We start from the raw sequence: 16,318 nt of genomic DNA, 5'->3' as shown, positions 1-16,318 counted from the left end.
TTATTTGTTTAAGACAAAACTCATATGTTTCTTTCCTGAACTTTTGAACCTTTTTGTTCTCTTCATCATCCATAAATTTTACATTTTCAATCATTTGATCAAAATTGTCATCATGAATAAAGACATAATCATATAAAGGTTGTTGATATTGAAAAACTTTTGATAAAGTAATTGATTTATAATGATTGATGATAACATGCTTAGGGTCATATCTATAATGAGGTACAGAATGCAACCAATTTTTTTCCAATTGCTTAGCTTCAACCATAGCATGTCCTCTATCCTTAAGAACCATTTGGCCAACTTTAATAGGAAAGTTAGGCCATACTTTATTTTGCATTATGTGCAACATTCTGGCTTGGCCATGGAGTGTTGTCTATCAATTTCTCAGATAGCCAATCTGTCAGGAATGTATCTTGGTAGAACATGAGGTCCCACGTCACTTCCAAAAACCCTACTGAAAGAAAATTTCTCTTCAATAAACCAATCTTTGATTTTAGACAAAGCTTATTAGAAATATTTACTAACCCTGGGGGGTTTCACCAAATAGAACTTCATTGTAACACCCTCCTCCCACATTTACCCAAGCTAACCGGTCCGCTGGGGTAAACATGTGACGAGAGGCTACTACAATATGATTCAACTTCCCATGTATAGTTAAGAAAGTGGAATCGGCACAACACAACCAACCTGACCTTCCGCACCTGTCACGGAACCTATAGGAGCCAACCAACCATTCCAGGGGATAAACCCCTAAGACAACTTGACACTTAACTTCCCTAGATCTTCAGTCGCTTCCATGACATGGGTATGCATGCGAATAGGGCCCTCCAGTCACTCTCACAACATGGGCATGCAAGCGACTGATGTCTTTTTCAACTAGTTTTGAGCCTGCAACCCCGGATTTTGTGCCACTTTTTTAGGCCCAGAACTCAGGCCACTTCCCATAACTCCATGAAACTTTCAAGAACGAAAAGTAACATCAAAACAATCATACAAATGCAAATACTTGAACAAAGAATTGGTTGGACCCCTATCAACCATGACAGGCATTTTGTCAAACATGTCACAAATATGCATTCTACAGGTCATAACAACATATCCGAGCATAGGGGTCTCATACTTATCTGAGAATCGCTAAGAAGCATTGATGCCTTATCAGATTATCAACATTATCATATATTAGGTCATATATTCATTTTACATTCATTTGCAAATCAAAACATGATGAGAGCCATACATCATCACTGTCATTAAACATTCTCATAACCAACATAAATAACAAGGATACATCAACCATTATTGCCTCATATGAACTAGTACATTTTCTCATAAAATACCAAGGAGAAATAGTTCTTATTAATGAATGATTAGTCCAACCAGGTTCGACACTTCCACATACCACCCGACCATAGATTGGCTGAACCAAATATTTCTTTCATCCAATCACCTTCGTGCCATATTCCAAGCATGAATGTGGGGCTTATAACCAAAATCAACCAGGGCTTCTTGAGGCTACATCACCTCGCCCTCAACAATAGAAATAGGCTTTACAATAATCCCCATTGGATCACTAGGCCATAAACAATAAACATACAATACCAGGATTTACCACAATCCTCACTGGATCACTAGGCCAAAAACAAGTGTGGATGCCACCGGATCTCTCCACCTACACCGTGAGGGATTTGTCTATCCCAACCTCTCGACGTTACTGTGTATCCCACCATTACCGATCAAGGGATTCCTAGGCCTGCGAGGTCTCCACCCTTTGGGCTTTACCATGTATCCCAACCCGAGATTCCTAGGCCCAATCAAGGGTACTCACCACTGATATTTACCGTGTATCCCGACATTCACTAGTTAAGGGATTCCTAGGCTCAATCGAGGTGTTCACATTCAGGATTTATTGTGTATCCCATCTCGGGATTCCTAGGCCCTGTGAATAATCTTGGGACCACCCCACTCAGCTTCAAGTCCATCCAATAATCCATCTCAACCACATACAAAAGAACCCACCACACCATGGTTATTCGGAAATGACAAGGCTAGGCTGAAAAACATTGTCACACCTGGAAAAACCCATGCCCATGACAACAAGAGAACCAAGAACACACATGCATGCTAAATCTAGCAAGGAAATCACACATGCAAATGGATACCTTCAAATAATCCCGATGTAGTTGTTAGATCCTGCTCTTCCTTGCTTAATCTTTTCTTCCTCTTGCCTTCTTTGCTTTTCTTGATCCAATGCTGAGTGCTCCAAGAAAAATCTAAGTGTCCAAGAGTGAGAGATAGAAAATAGAGAGAAAGCTCCAAAAGTGAGCTGACAAAAGATACCAATTGGTCCTCATAAGCCTTTTTATTAATGAGGCCTCTATTTTCTTCTTTTTCCATTATTTTCCTTCATTTTCCTCCTCACATGCAACCTGTGACCTTTCTCCTTCCTTTTCTCCTAATTTCCTTTATTTTCATAAATAAAATGCCAATTAATGCCATTTTTCCTTTCCAAATCTTTTTCCATTGCCTTTGTCAATTTCCTTAGCTATAATAAACCAAATGAACAACCACACTAGGATGTCTTGCCCAACATTCAACTTGGAATAAGTGTCCCATAATCGTGGTTATTATTTTTCTTTTATTAATTTTATTACATGGAATTTTCACCAGGGTTGTTACAGAACCCTCCCCCTTGGGGGAACACGGTCCTTAGTGTTCAATGCACCTACAACCAACAAGACTGCTGAAATCAAAACCAACTGCCTATGGAGCTTTATAACTTAGCTCGATGTAGTATTTACAATGATCAACCTGCTGAGAAGCAAACCAACATGAAAACATAATTACATGATAACCATAATGACATGACAGCCATACCGCTTATTGGATATTTATAACACAACTCATGGTGGTATTTACATCTATATACATATACATACACATACCAAAAAATCATACCAAACATATACCAAAAAAATTCACTCAACTAGCGAATAGAGAAGGACAGATAACCCGCATTTGATCATCCATTTTCCATGTAGCTTCATCAGGCCCAAAGTGCTTCCAATGCACTTTAACCTACTCGATTGCTCGGTTCTGGAGCATGAACGCATTTCTCTGCAATATACAATGCAGTTTCAGCTGGAATTCTCCTTCTGGCTCCACCTGCATTATCGACCAGTCAATCACATGATCAACATCTTTAACATACTTCTTAAGCAATGACACATGGAAAACATCATGGAATTTCACTATAACATCATGGATTTTCACTATCAGAGGCAATGCAAGTCGATAGGCTACATGATCCAATCCTCAAGGAACTCTTCTTGGGCTTGATGTGAAAGTACACCTATTCCCCAACCTGAAACTCCTTAAACATTTTGTTCCGATCTGCATAAATTTTTTGTCTGCCCTATGTTGTCTTCACATTCTTCTTGATTACCTGCATTTCTTATTCCATCTCTGCCAACATATCCAATCCAATCAACACCCTGTTCACTGGATCACTCTAGTTGATGGGAGTATTGCAACTCCGCCCATAGAGTGCCTCAAATAGACTCATCCTCAAAGACTCCTGGTAACCATTATTATAAGCAAACTCGACCAACGGAAGATACTCCTCCCATATCCTCTGTTGGTGCATCACATACATCCTCAACATGTCCTCCAATATCTGGTTGACCCTCTCTGTCTATCAATCTGTTTGTAGATGATAAGATGTGTTGAAGGCCAACTCTATACCCAAACATGCAAACAACTCTTTCCAGAATCTAGAAGTGAACTTAACATCCTTGTCTAACACAATGTTCTTTGGAACACCATGCAATCTGACCACATCTTTGATGAAGACCTATGCTACATCATTCACAAAATAAGTGGACTTCACTGGAATGAAGTGTGCTACCTTTCTCAACCTTTCCACTACAACCATGATGGAATCATGCTGTCTAGATGTCCTCGACAAACTTGTAATTAAATCCATGGAAATGACCTCCCATTTCCACTCTGGAATCAGAATCGACTATAGTAATCCGCCTAGGTGCTTATACTCTGCCTTCACCTAATGACAATCCAAGCACCTAGCCACAAACTCTGCCACACCCTTCTTCATATTTTGCCAATAATAGAACTTCTTCACTGCGGTCAATGTCTTCTGATATCCTGGGTGTCCTAAATACAATTTTGCATGAAACTTCACTTATATCTAGCACATATATCATGTCCCTAAATCTGATCAAGCCATATGCTTGGAGATGATAGTCCAAATCCTGTGCACTTGTACCACTACTTTTACTTGTACCTACACTCTGCTGTAACATGTGCCTAAGTTCCATGTCCCTGTTATCCCGCTGACCTACCTATAAGATATGATCTTGTAGATCTGTCCCATAAGAACAAATAGCTGCAATGTGATTTACATGTACCCGCTTGATAAGAGCATCTACAACCTTGTTCTCTTTACCCTTGATGTACCTGATCTCAAAGTCAAACTCACTAATCGTGGCCAACTATCTAACTTGCCTAGTATTTAGATTCGGTTGGTCAAATATGTACCTCAACCCACTGTGATCACTCATCAATACAAACCTCCTACCAAGAAGATAGTGCCTCCACATATTCAACGCATGAATGATCACTGCTAACTCAAGATCATGAGTTAGATAGTTCTACTCGTGCTCATTCAATTTTTGTGACTCGTACCACACTACTTGTCCCTCTTGCACAAGGACTCCACCAAGTCCTCTCTTACAAGCATATGTACATACCACAAACTCTTTGTCCGAGTATGCAATCTTTAACACTGGAGAATTTGTCAATAACTGCTTTAACTACTCAAAACTTGTTGCACATTCCTCTGTCCATTCAAATTTCTTACCTTGCCTCTGCAATGGCATAATAGGATATGCAATTTGGGAGAAGTTCCCAATGAACCTCTTATAATAACCTGCTAGCCCCATAAATGATCTTACCTCTTCCATATTTCTAGGAGTTGCCCACTCCATGATAGCCCTTATCTTCTCTAGATCCACTGTTATGCCTTCCTTGGAAATAACATGTCCCAAGTAATGCACCTATGTCTGAAAGAAACTGCATTTACTGAGCTTAGAATACAACTGATGCTCTCTCAACAATCTCAATACTGCTACTAAATGCTCTGCATGCTCTTCCTCATTCTTAGAATATCTCAAGATGTCATCAATGAATACAATAACAAACTTTTCCAGATAAGGATGCAACACACTATTCATCAAACACATAAAGGTAGCTGGAGCATTAGTCAAACCAAATGGAACTATAACAAATTCATAATGCCAATACTTGGTCCGGAAAGTTGTTTTGTAGATGTCCTGTTCTTTAATGTGTACCTGATGATATTTGGATCTCAGATCAATCTTTGAGAATACTGTTGCTCCTTTCAACTGATCGAACAAGTCATCAATCCTCGAAAACGGATACATGTTCTTGATGGTCACCTTATTCAACTGCATGTAATCAATGCATAACCTGAGAGTACTATCCTTCTTCACAAACAATATCGGTGCACCCCAAGGCGATACACTTGGCCTAATGTATCCCTTGTCAAGCATTTACTTCAACTGCAACTTCAACTCTACTAACTCTAGAGTTTTCATCCTGTAAGGTGTCTTTGATGTTGGCGTTGCCCTTAGTACCAACTCAATATAAAAGTCCACTTCTCTGTGAGGTGGAAACTCTGAAATCTCTGCTGGAAACACATCCTGAAACTGCTGTAGAACTGGGTACCTGCTCAATACCTCCACATCCTCATCCTCCTTACCTTTGTCACTAGAGATATGCACTGCAAATAGCACACACCCTTTTCTGCGACTGTGCTTTGCTTGCATAGTTATCACCGTCTGTTCTAGCGGTTGCAATACCCTCCAAAATTTTGGCTTGCACTCAAATTTTGGAGCCTTCCTTGGTTTTTCCTTTATGGTTGCAAACACTCGAGCTCATTCTGTGAGCTCCCTTAAATTCTTTTCACCCCTTTTGCTTGTTTGACCAATTGTTACCTTTTGGCATATTAATTGCTTTATCATGCTTGCGGTCTTATTCTGGTGATTTTGAAGGTTTTTCTTTGTGTGTTTGAATTGTCCTAGCTATGTAAGCATCGGTCGCACTCGTACACAAAGTTATAAGCACTGTCGCACAAGTGTCGTCACGGTCATCCTAAGGTCTATCTTATGTGTCACACTTGTCGCTTTTGGATCTAGACAGTCTTAGAGAGGGTAATGTTTTGTCTTGTTGTTCCAATGGTCTACGTTGTCGTGTCATCGAAGTATGCTCACTGTGTGATCACAATGTCAAGTTCCTCACAAGTTCACTTGCCTCTCACACTTATCCATTTTCCTAAAAATTCTTCCGACTGGACAACTTCGCTTCATCGGACCCCGACTGAGCTGCACTGTGCAGTCTCAACCCTCAGTGATGCTGCTCTGCTGCCTGGAACTATGTAATGCACAAATACTGTCCTTTGGGATAGTTGCATTGCGTAATCCCAGAGTTGAGCAGGTTGCCTTCCTTCCCAGAATTGTGCAGAAGCTGCCTCAAGCTTGACCTGAACTGCGCATTTATCAAGATCAGTCATCAAGCCGCCTCTCTGCCTGCTGGAACCCCACAATGCGCAAATACCTGAGCTTTCTTTGCCTCCCAAAACTGCGCAGAGGTGTCCCCCCAGTGTCATCCCTCAGTCGGGACTCACTGCTCCAAAAAAATGCGTAGAACTATTCTATCTGGTCCATTTGTTGCCCTGTATTGTCTTCCCTCAGAAAATTGTGCAGACCTGACTCCCAGGGTCTCACCTTGCAGTTTCCATTGATGATCTCAACTGTGCAATCCTGCCTCCTAGTGGCCTCTGTGCAATTTTTCCCAACAATGAAGACTGTGCTCCAGAGTTGCTGAGTCAAGCTTGAGATGCGGTTTGCACAGTCTCAGTGACCAATCTCCCTCCCTGTCACTTGGAACTGCGCAATTCACAGTTGTTGAGACCTCTTCCCAACCTGTCATTCGTCTTGGGCCCAATCCATGGTTAACAATGCATCATCTTAGACTATGAGGTTTTGGATTTGATGTTGTCCCGTCATGAGTGAATTGCAAGAACATGTACACTGTTAGATCATGGCGAGGCGATGAAAGAGATGAAGGAGTGAACATGCTAGGAGGCTTGCTTGTAGTTGGATGGACAAAAGAAGCTCATAAAAAAAAATTTAAGTGAGGGAATACATGCATGCAACCACTTTTCAAGACCGAGATCATTAAAGACCCCGCAACATCAAGCCATGCAGAGGAGAAAAGACAACACATCCATCACTCAACAGCAACAATAGCTTGACATTTCCACCACAACCAGCTAGTCCATGTTAGTAGTGTCATGTCAAGTTGTGTCATGAGTTGTCAAAGGCCACATCACTATTATGGTCCATATTTGTTGTAAATCGAATGTAATGTAAAGTGAAAGTCCAATGGACACACAAGAATATGAAGAGTCATGTCAATTGAAAAGTCATAAGAATTTGAAAGGTCATGAGGGTAGTCCAAGAGTCATAAGGGTCAAGCATCACTCTTGGTTATATATACCCCTCCCATTGTATGAGGAAGGAATTTTCACCTTGTTTCCTGTTAGGATTCCAAGGTACTCTCCTAGGTTGTAGTTCGGAGATGCCTGGTAACATATAAATTCAACTATTGTTGCAAGGTTTAATGGAATGAATGATGGTTTGGTTCAAGTTAGATAATCACTTCTACTCTGTTTCACTCCAGACATGCATGAACACCCCCAGACTACAAGGCTTTAGACCACCAATGCTCATAGTTTAGATATAAGGTGAATATGGAGAATACTAACCACACCAGCAGATACACAAGACCATGTGATGGCTGGCTGCAACTAGTACAGAAACCTGCAAATCTAATCTATTAATGCAAAGATAGGATGACAACTCTCCTGCATTAGATAGAAAGAAACCTGAGTAACCTATTCAGTGATGCATTCGAGATTCTAACATAGAGATAAGATGACAATTATCTAGTGCTAAACATCAAGAGATCAAGAACACAACATATCAGGTACAAGCTTAGAATAGAAGAAAATGGACAGTGAGCAGTTAACAACAAAAGAAGCTTGTATTTGCTGAAAATGAAGATGAGACGCTGCAAGTGACAAAATGTCTACAGTCTCCAGAAGTTGAACCTTACATCAAATGCCAACCTTGATTACATCTTGCTCCTGGATATTTATAAGTTTTCATTACAATGGCACTTGGCTGTTTAGGTATGGAGGGGTCATAATTGACCACCAACTGCATTTAACTGCCTAATGGAGTCTTTGGACGAGGTTGCTTGATTTAGTGGGTGAATATGTTTTATTCAGGTGCTGTGCTGTCCTTTAGGCGGTTGGAGTGCTTGTACCGGTGGAGTCCATGACTGATAAATTCAGTTACAGAGTCGTGCTATGTCCTTTTCTCCTTTGGCCATGCTTTCTGTTAAATATGGTTGTTGGGGGTCTGATTGTGACTAATGCTGGCAGAGCTAGTCATCTCCTTCTTTGGGCAACAGAATGGTCAAAGGACGTGGAATGCATGGGTAGGTGGATGATTTGGGTGAGCGAGAAGAATGACCGTCGGATCGAGGAAATGAACGATGGAGATGGCTCGGCAGAGGATATCGCCGAGATGTGAGCGGGGTGCATTAGGGCCGTTGGAACTTCAGCGGACAGATCGAACGGTCATCGGGTGACAGAGTTGCACGGGAATTTAATGGGCGAGGGTGGTTTGGTTGGGCGGTAACGGTTTTCATCGCACCGCTTTCGGGCGCTAAGTGGTAAATGCCCGGGGCCAAGCGATTCCACTCAATGATCGACACGTAGCAGCGGATGAGAGAGAAAAACCGCTCTCATCGCGCGCTATCGCTCGATCAAGTTGCCAGCGCGATGAATGCGAAGACCATTAGATCAGGCGGAGATGCATCTGACGATGGAGAGTGGTAGAGCGGGTTGCCTTTATTGGGTGTGACAGGAGCCATTGGATCGGTGGGGGTGATCAACGGTAGGGATGCAGCGTGACAAGTTACAAACACGCGAAGGCATATGGTAGGGTTTTATGGGTGCTTTGGGGTTTTGCGCTTGGGGTTGAGGTCAAGGGAATTTTGTCGGGTTTGTAGAAGGTTTATTCAAGGAATGGGAAAGGTTTAGAGGTGAATAGGGTGAAGGAAGAAAGGGAAAAATGACCAAATGTGAGCCCCCTTTGGACACCACCAAATCCTTGAAAAAATCTGGAACGAATCTCTTTACAAAGTTGATCTTACCAAGGAAATATTGCATGGCTTTTTTGTTGTGAGGTAGGGATATTTAAGAAATCTCTTTGATTCTGTCAGGATCAATGTGAATTCTAGATTTTGATACTATGAATCCTAAAAGTTTTCCTTCACTTAATGCGAAAAAGGACTTTTTTGGGTTAAGTGAAATTCCATACCTTAAACAACGTTGGAAGATTTGTTTTAAATCTTTGAGATGGTTGCTTCGTTTCTTGGAGTAGACAGTTATATCATCCAAATACATTACCACAGATTTATTAACTAAACCTTTGAATGCGATGTCCATGGCTCTCTGAAATGTGGCACCAGCATTAATCAGGCCAAAAGGAATTTTTTGATATGCGTAGGTGCCCCATTTGGTTCTGAATGTGGTTTTTAATTGATCATCAGGATGTACCAACACTTGATTGTATCCTGAGAATCCATCCAAAAAGGACATTAATTCTGACCCAACGACTGCCTGCAATATTTGTTCCATAGGAGGCAAAGGAAAATTATCCTTTTGGCAGGCTTTATTAAGGTTTCGAAAGTCAATACAGATTCTAATATATCTGTTTTTCTTTCTAACGGGAACCATATTGGAGACCCATTTGGAATGTCGAACAGGAAAGATTATTTTGGCTTTCAATAGCTTGTTGAGTTTAGATTTGATCTGGTTTTCTAGATTGGGATGGATTTTTCTCAACTTCTGTTGGACTGGTTTTTCATCGGCTATCATTGGAATAGTATGTTGGATGATGGAAGTGTCATACATTTTAAGTTCATCATAGTTCCAAGCAAAAACATTTTTGTATTGTCTCAAAAGACGAATATATGCTAATTTTTCTTCAGGAGCTAGGCCAAGGCCTAGATTGATGTTCTGGGGTTCGGCATCAGTTCCTAGATTTACTAATTCGTAGTTCAAAGTTGAACTTTGGAGTTTCGAATTGGTAGATCTTTTAAACCGATCTTTCAAATCATAAAGGTCTTCTAATTTGACTACCGACTTAGGTATAGCATTGTTAGTGCTATCTTGTTGCAATTGTCGGTCATGTTGGTCTTCGTCAATTATTTGATTGGTGTAGGATCCTTCAGATGTGAGAAAACTCACGATGTCAGGATCGTCGTTGAAAATTCTCCAATTTGTAATGTTGTCAGGAATAGAAGGTCTAAATATTAATTCTATTGAGAATCTATCAGGGCTAAAATCTTTTGAAGGGATAAGTTTGGAAGCTACGTTAGCTAAAAGGTCTGCACTTGCATTCTGGAGTCTAGGAATTGATGAAATATTAAATGCTATAAAGTGTTCAGTTAGATCTTGAACTAAAGATTGATAATGTTTTAAATGACCTGATAAACAATGTATAGTATTAAGTACCTGTCTGATTACAATTTCAGAATCTCCGAAAACTTGAAGGTATTTGACGTCTAATCCGATTGCTTTGTACAACCCTTGGACTAAAGCCTCATATTCTACGGTATTGTTGGTGCAATCAAATTCGAGTCTTCAAGTTAACATAGTTTTATCTCCTTCTAGACTAACTAGCATGCATCTTGCTCTTGCTCCTTCGTTAGATTTAGAACCATCAAAAAATAATTTCCAAAATAAAGATTTATTTACAGGACTATCTAAAAAATTAATACATTTAGAACTATCTGTTTGAGAAAAAATTTCGACTTGGGATAAAACAGAATGTTCTAAATAAGGTGACGTATGAGCATTAAAATTCCCTAGGAAAGAATCTACTGAGTAATTGCCAATAATACTATTTTTATATGCTACTGGTTCATTCTCCCCCTCCAGCTCTGTTACTATGTATTTCTAATGTCTTTCTCATTCAACTTTTATTTGATTTGGTTTACCATTGTAAGGGAGCCACATGTGCGACTAGTCAGTTGCGAAGTATCCATGAAGTTTTTCTGACCAATCTCTGCTAAGAATTAAGCCATAAAATTCTGGAATATCAGCAACTAAAATGTCGATAACTTGACATACCTTTGGGTTGGATGACAACCTTATGGTAACCTGATTCAATTCTCCAATCACTTCGACTTGTGATCGATCTAGCTGGACTATGCGCACAGTAGATTTTTGCGGTTGAACATTCAATTTTGTACATATTGATTTTGGTAACATATTCGATGAAGCTCCTGAATCCACTAAGCAATTATGCACATTTTTATTAAAAATTTCATAAGTAAGAAGAAAGGGGGGAGTATGAGATCTCGATCTTCCTCCGATTAATGCGATGTCGTTTGGATCAATCTTGTTAATCACATTAGTCGGAGGTCTTCCCATATCGTGGGAAGCTTGAGAAATTACAGCAGCAGGCAAAGGTGCAACTAGCACATCATGTAATTCTTTCAAAAGTATCTTTTGCTGGTGTTTTAACTTGCTCAATTCGTAAAGAGTGATGTTGGCCCTAGTCTTTTTCATGTCTTCTATAATATTGTACTCCATTTCATCCGAAACGATCAGCGTTTTAAATGGAGTAGATGAATCTGTTTGGACTGAGCTGGTTTGAGTTGCTTTAGGTGTCGTTTTCTTGGCTACGACTTTATCCTTCGTCGCTGAGCTTGCGTTCTTTGGCTTAGGGGTAGTTTGAGGAGGATCAAGCTGATTTCTACTTCGTGTACTAACCGGGGATGCTTCTTGATACTCTTCTTGTGGGAGGATGAAATCCCACATTCCTTGTAACTCTACAACTTCTTCTTCATTGGTTTGCTCTTCAGTAGCGATTTCCTCTTCTTCTTCCTCGGATTCAGCACTCGTAATAGCATTGGGGGGCTTTGAATCAGTCGAAGGGTTTCTTTTAAAAGGTCTATACGGATTTTTTGAAGAAGTTTCTGCCACTTGTTTCTTAATGTCGACCATCTCGTTAGACATGGTCCTCAAAACTTTTTGCAATCCTTCTAAATCGAAAGGATCTTTCGATTGTTTTTTCTTGGGATTTCTTTGAAAGTTACCTTATTGGATTTCCGTTCTTCCATCGCGGTTTTCTTTTCAAGGGCGATAATATGCTTCTCTACAGCTATTGCTTCTTTCATATTTTTGGCTAAAGTTGTCTTGTTAGCCCTGTCCACGAAGATTTCTATGTTTGATGGTAAAGCAGCGATGTACCATTCACTTCGCACTTCTTCGCTGGGCTTGGAAGCAGTAGGAATTTTGTTTAACAATTTATTGAAACGTGAATTGAAATCTTTGATAGGTTCTTTTGACTGGGCCCTAAGGTTAGACAGGTCACTGATCAACGTCGCCGTAGACCTATCATCACCGAACTTAATGAGGAATTGTTCCTGGAAGATATCCCAACCAGTGATAGATCCAGATGGTAATGAAAAATACCATGATCCGGCTGTTCCCTGAAGAGCATAAGGAAAAAGTCGAACGACAGAGTCTTCGGTAGTAACTCCATTAATATTTATGGATAGCATAAAGTTATAAATATGCTCTTCCGCTAGCATGCCTTCTTCAGGATTAAACTTAGGCAGCCATTTTTCAGGATGGGCTGGTAACTGACTCAAAGGCGCAGGCATTAAGACTGCCCTTGGGTTATTCCATGGAGATTGAGCCAACGCTGATCCACTAACGGAAGGAAGTGCAGAAGATGATCCCTGAGGTTGAGAAAATGAGGGTAATATGACTCCGGATGATTGAGAAGGAGATGTAGGAGTACGAGTTGGCTGGTGGACAATGGTCTGAAGTGGTGGAGTGGATGGTTGACTTCGCAGTGAAGAAATTGAGATGGATGATGATGGTGAAAGAGTCTCGCTGTCGGACCCTTTAGGTGATTTCCTTGCTCTCTTCCTTGTGGGTAGAGGTAACTCAGTTGGCTAAACACCAAACTTTTCACTTTTTAATCTGGTCAAAGGATGAGCAGGGTTATATTGCGAAGTCATGCTGCCTTGAGATTTATCAGATTTTTGAGGAGATGTAGAAAATCGCTGAAGTTTGTGAATCAGAGATTCAACTTCAGGAGGTTCAATAGTAGATTGTTCTGAAATGTCAGGGTTTGTAGCAGCGGCTGTTGATCCTACGACTTCTGGCTGTGGATTTAAAGATTCTAAATGCAATGGAGAAGTCGGGGGAGATGGTGAGGGCAATGTACTCTCAGAATGGTATTTAGATTTAGACTTGCTTGCCATTCATAGTTGGAGGCCCTCCTTCTAGCGCCAAATATGTTGAAGCCCCGAAAATTGGGTCTACAACAAAGGGGATACCTGCCCGGTCCGGACCTTGGTTGGCAGCTCCTTTTCCGTTTGGTATAGCGGGTCCGACTAGGGATGTGGGACCAGTTTCCCAATTTAGGTGTGTGTGTGAGATTTGATTGATATTTCTGGTCTAACAGTTCCTAATTAAGATGCTCTAATTCTAATTCTAATCTAATGACATGCAATTATATTCTAAAAAGCAGAAATATCTAAATCTATACTAACCGGGATGCTAACTTTCTGTTATGCGATCTAAAATGATTTCAAATAACAATCGGTAATAAAGATCATTCAACTGTTATGAGAAAAGAATTCAATAAAGATGAACCACTTCGTATAAAAAGTTAGACGAAACAGTTGTGAAAAACATATCGCATAATAAGCTACTCATACATTAAGCATAAATAAATAGCTATCACCGTACAAAAGTGCCAAATGATAACTCAGGCATTCACGCATTAATATATAAACAACTGAACTTGAATATCACTTTAACACAAAAGATAGAAACAGTTAAGAGATAGAAGTACCATTTATAACTAGTTCTACTCATGAGCTTCAAGCGATAACGATTTATCTCTTCTTAATCCAACATCCACTAAGAGTACAGAAGTGCAACATCAGTAGCAGATATTAAATGCAAAAATCAATAAATCCTGTTCCATTCATTCATCAAAACCTCCTCGGAGGGTGCAAAAGTGCATGTTCTGAGGACAAGTTTTTGATAAATTTCTGGACCCTTCTCTAAATGCATGAGAAGGGTTTAAATACTACTAACTACAACTAATTATAACTTATTTACAAAAATGTAGGATATGGTTTAAATGACCGTCCTTTCTCTAGGAAAAAATAAAGCAAAACTATTTCTAAAATTAAATCTAAAACTAACATCTAACTATTTCTGAATCTGCTCCTTAAAATCGCAAGCATTCAGCATTTGCTTTAGAAGAGTCGGTTGGCCGACTTCAGCCTTTAATTGCCCTGTGAAAACGGAATCTGCTAGAGCTGGTGCCATCTTTTCGGCATAATTGATGATGCTTTTGAGAGTCATACACTCGCTGTGTGGTTTTACTAAATAAGCCCAGTAAGAATCCCAATTCAACTTAGTTAATCTTCTAATTGCTTCTGCCTTTTCTTGAGCCTTTTGTCTCCAGTCTGCTTGCAGCTGCTGTACCTTTGGTAGATACCCTGGAGTGGTTTCTGAGATTAGATTTGCTCTATGCAAATTTTCATTTATGCAATCAATAAGGCTGTTTGCTGCTGTAGCTGATTCTTCTGCTGCTTGCTCAGCTTCCCTGATCTGTGTATCCCATTTGTTAAATAGCATTTCTTTGTGATTGTCATTTATTATTGGTGCGCCTACTCTTTTTCCCTCTTCTGTTTCTTGCCAAACCAAATATTCAGTAACTCGTCTATCAATTAAATCATAATCATGTCATAAATTTACGACTTGTTTAGTGATTGTATCACTTACTTCGCAATACGAGTTCCACTCTGATATTCTTTGGCTCAATACCTCCTGTTGCTGTAGTAATTGATCATTCAAGGAAATGGATTCTGCGATGAATTCTGTAAGCTTGGGATCATCCTTGTGCATCTCCTGCATATCCTGTAACTGCTTTTCTTTCTCAACTAAACTGTTCTGGTAGCCTATCTGCATCCGCTGGAATTCCTACTGTAGTCTTTCAAGCTGTTTCTGTGCTTCGTTGTTAGCATTGGCTTGTTGCAGCTGTTGCTGCGAGACTTGTATCAGGTCTTCCTTTTCCTTTAGCAGTTGCTGTACTTCAGATGCTTTATCAACAGTTACAGAGGCATAAGCTCCTGCGATTTGAGATAGTTTGGTGAGATTTTCAGTTGGATCGGTAGTAGGATCTTTCCATAGGACATCCAATTGCTCTGCGTCATGAGAGATCACGTTTTCCAATTTCCTCTTCTTCCTTTGTCTTCTTACTACTGTTTTATGTTGTGGACTGTAAAATACATCAAGAGGGGGAATCTCCTCTATCTTGAGTACAAGTTCAGAGGATGGGGTAATAGGAATGTGTTCCAAACCCGAGACATTGTCAATTGTTCCTGTGACCATATTTTCTGTTCCCTGTTCATTACTTACAGGTGTCTTTGTGCTTTGCCCTTCAAGATTGATTAAATCATTGAAGGTCTCCCATTCCTTGTCTAGCTTTGTTCTATCTGATGGTGGCCGACCGATGAGAGGGGGAGGATCTACCTGTGGAGAAGTTAACACCTGTTGCTATATAGGCTCTTTTGATTGGGCAGTATCCCTTACTGACCCTTCACTTTTACCATGGTCACTTTCGGATTTCTTAGAATGCTCTGATGTTTCTTTCCTGGACTTGGATTTAGATCTATCTGTACCAGAACTTTCAATGAGGCTAATACTCGGAGTCGGTTCCCTTGCGGGTTCTAAGCATAGTTTTTCCAAAGGAATATTAGCTAACCTTCTTTCCCTGTATGTTTTGAATTTCTGAAACTCTGCTGGAGAGAAACGCGTTTGAGTCGTATGCAGAATTTCTTCAAGCGTGCTTTCTGCTAGAACACATCATCAAAAAGATCCTCTTCTCTAGAGAACACTTTTATTTTTATTGCAGTAGTGAAATTCTTAGCAACATCATGAGGGTCAAACGGTCTTCCTGTAAATTTGAATAATTGTAGACACGTTATGTTGTTGACTTCCTTGAATGCATGGCCTACATCAAATAGTGAGAAGGCTCCATAGGCTACAGGAAATTGTGGCCAAATAGCCTTCTTTTTATCTTTCAAATCTTTAGTCAAACCT

General features: G+C 40.1%; 1 protein-coding gene across 1 annotated transcript in view; it reads left to right on the top strand.

The window, feature by feature from the left end:
• The window catches only part of LOC149182250 (SNF2 domain-containing protein CLASSY 1-like), a 43,932-nt gene extending 28,262 nt beyond the window's left edge, over window positions 1-15,670 (top strand). The window contains exons 3-4 of the mRNA XM_089414503.1: window positions 15,254-15,365; window positions 15,637-15,670. Of these exons, the coding sequence (XP_089270629.1) occupies window positions 15,254-15,365; window positions 15,637-15,670 (146 nt within the window). The remainder of the gene's footprint in view (window positions 1-15,253; window positions 15,366-15,636) is intronic.
• Window positions 15,671-16,318: the final 648 nt, after the last annotated feature.

Source organism: Pinus tabuliformis, chromosome 3_2, assembly GCF_031772625.1.
Source record: "Pinus tabuliformis cultivar Carrire ecotype Pingquan chromosome 3_2, CPIR1, whole genome shotgun sequence".
Lineage (NCBI taxonomy): Eukaryota > Viridiplantae > Streptophyta > Pinopsida > Pinales > Pinaceae > Pinus > Pinus tabuliformis.
Note: the sequence above shows the minus strand (reverse complement) of the source record. Positions and strands in the feature narration are given on the sequence as shown.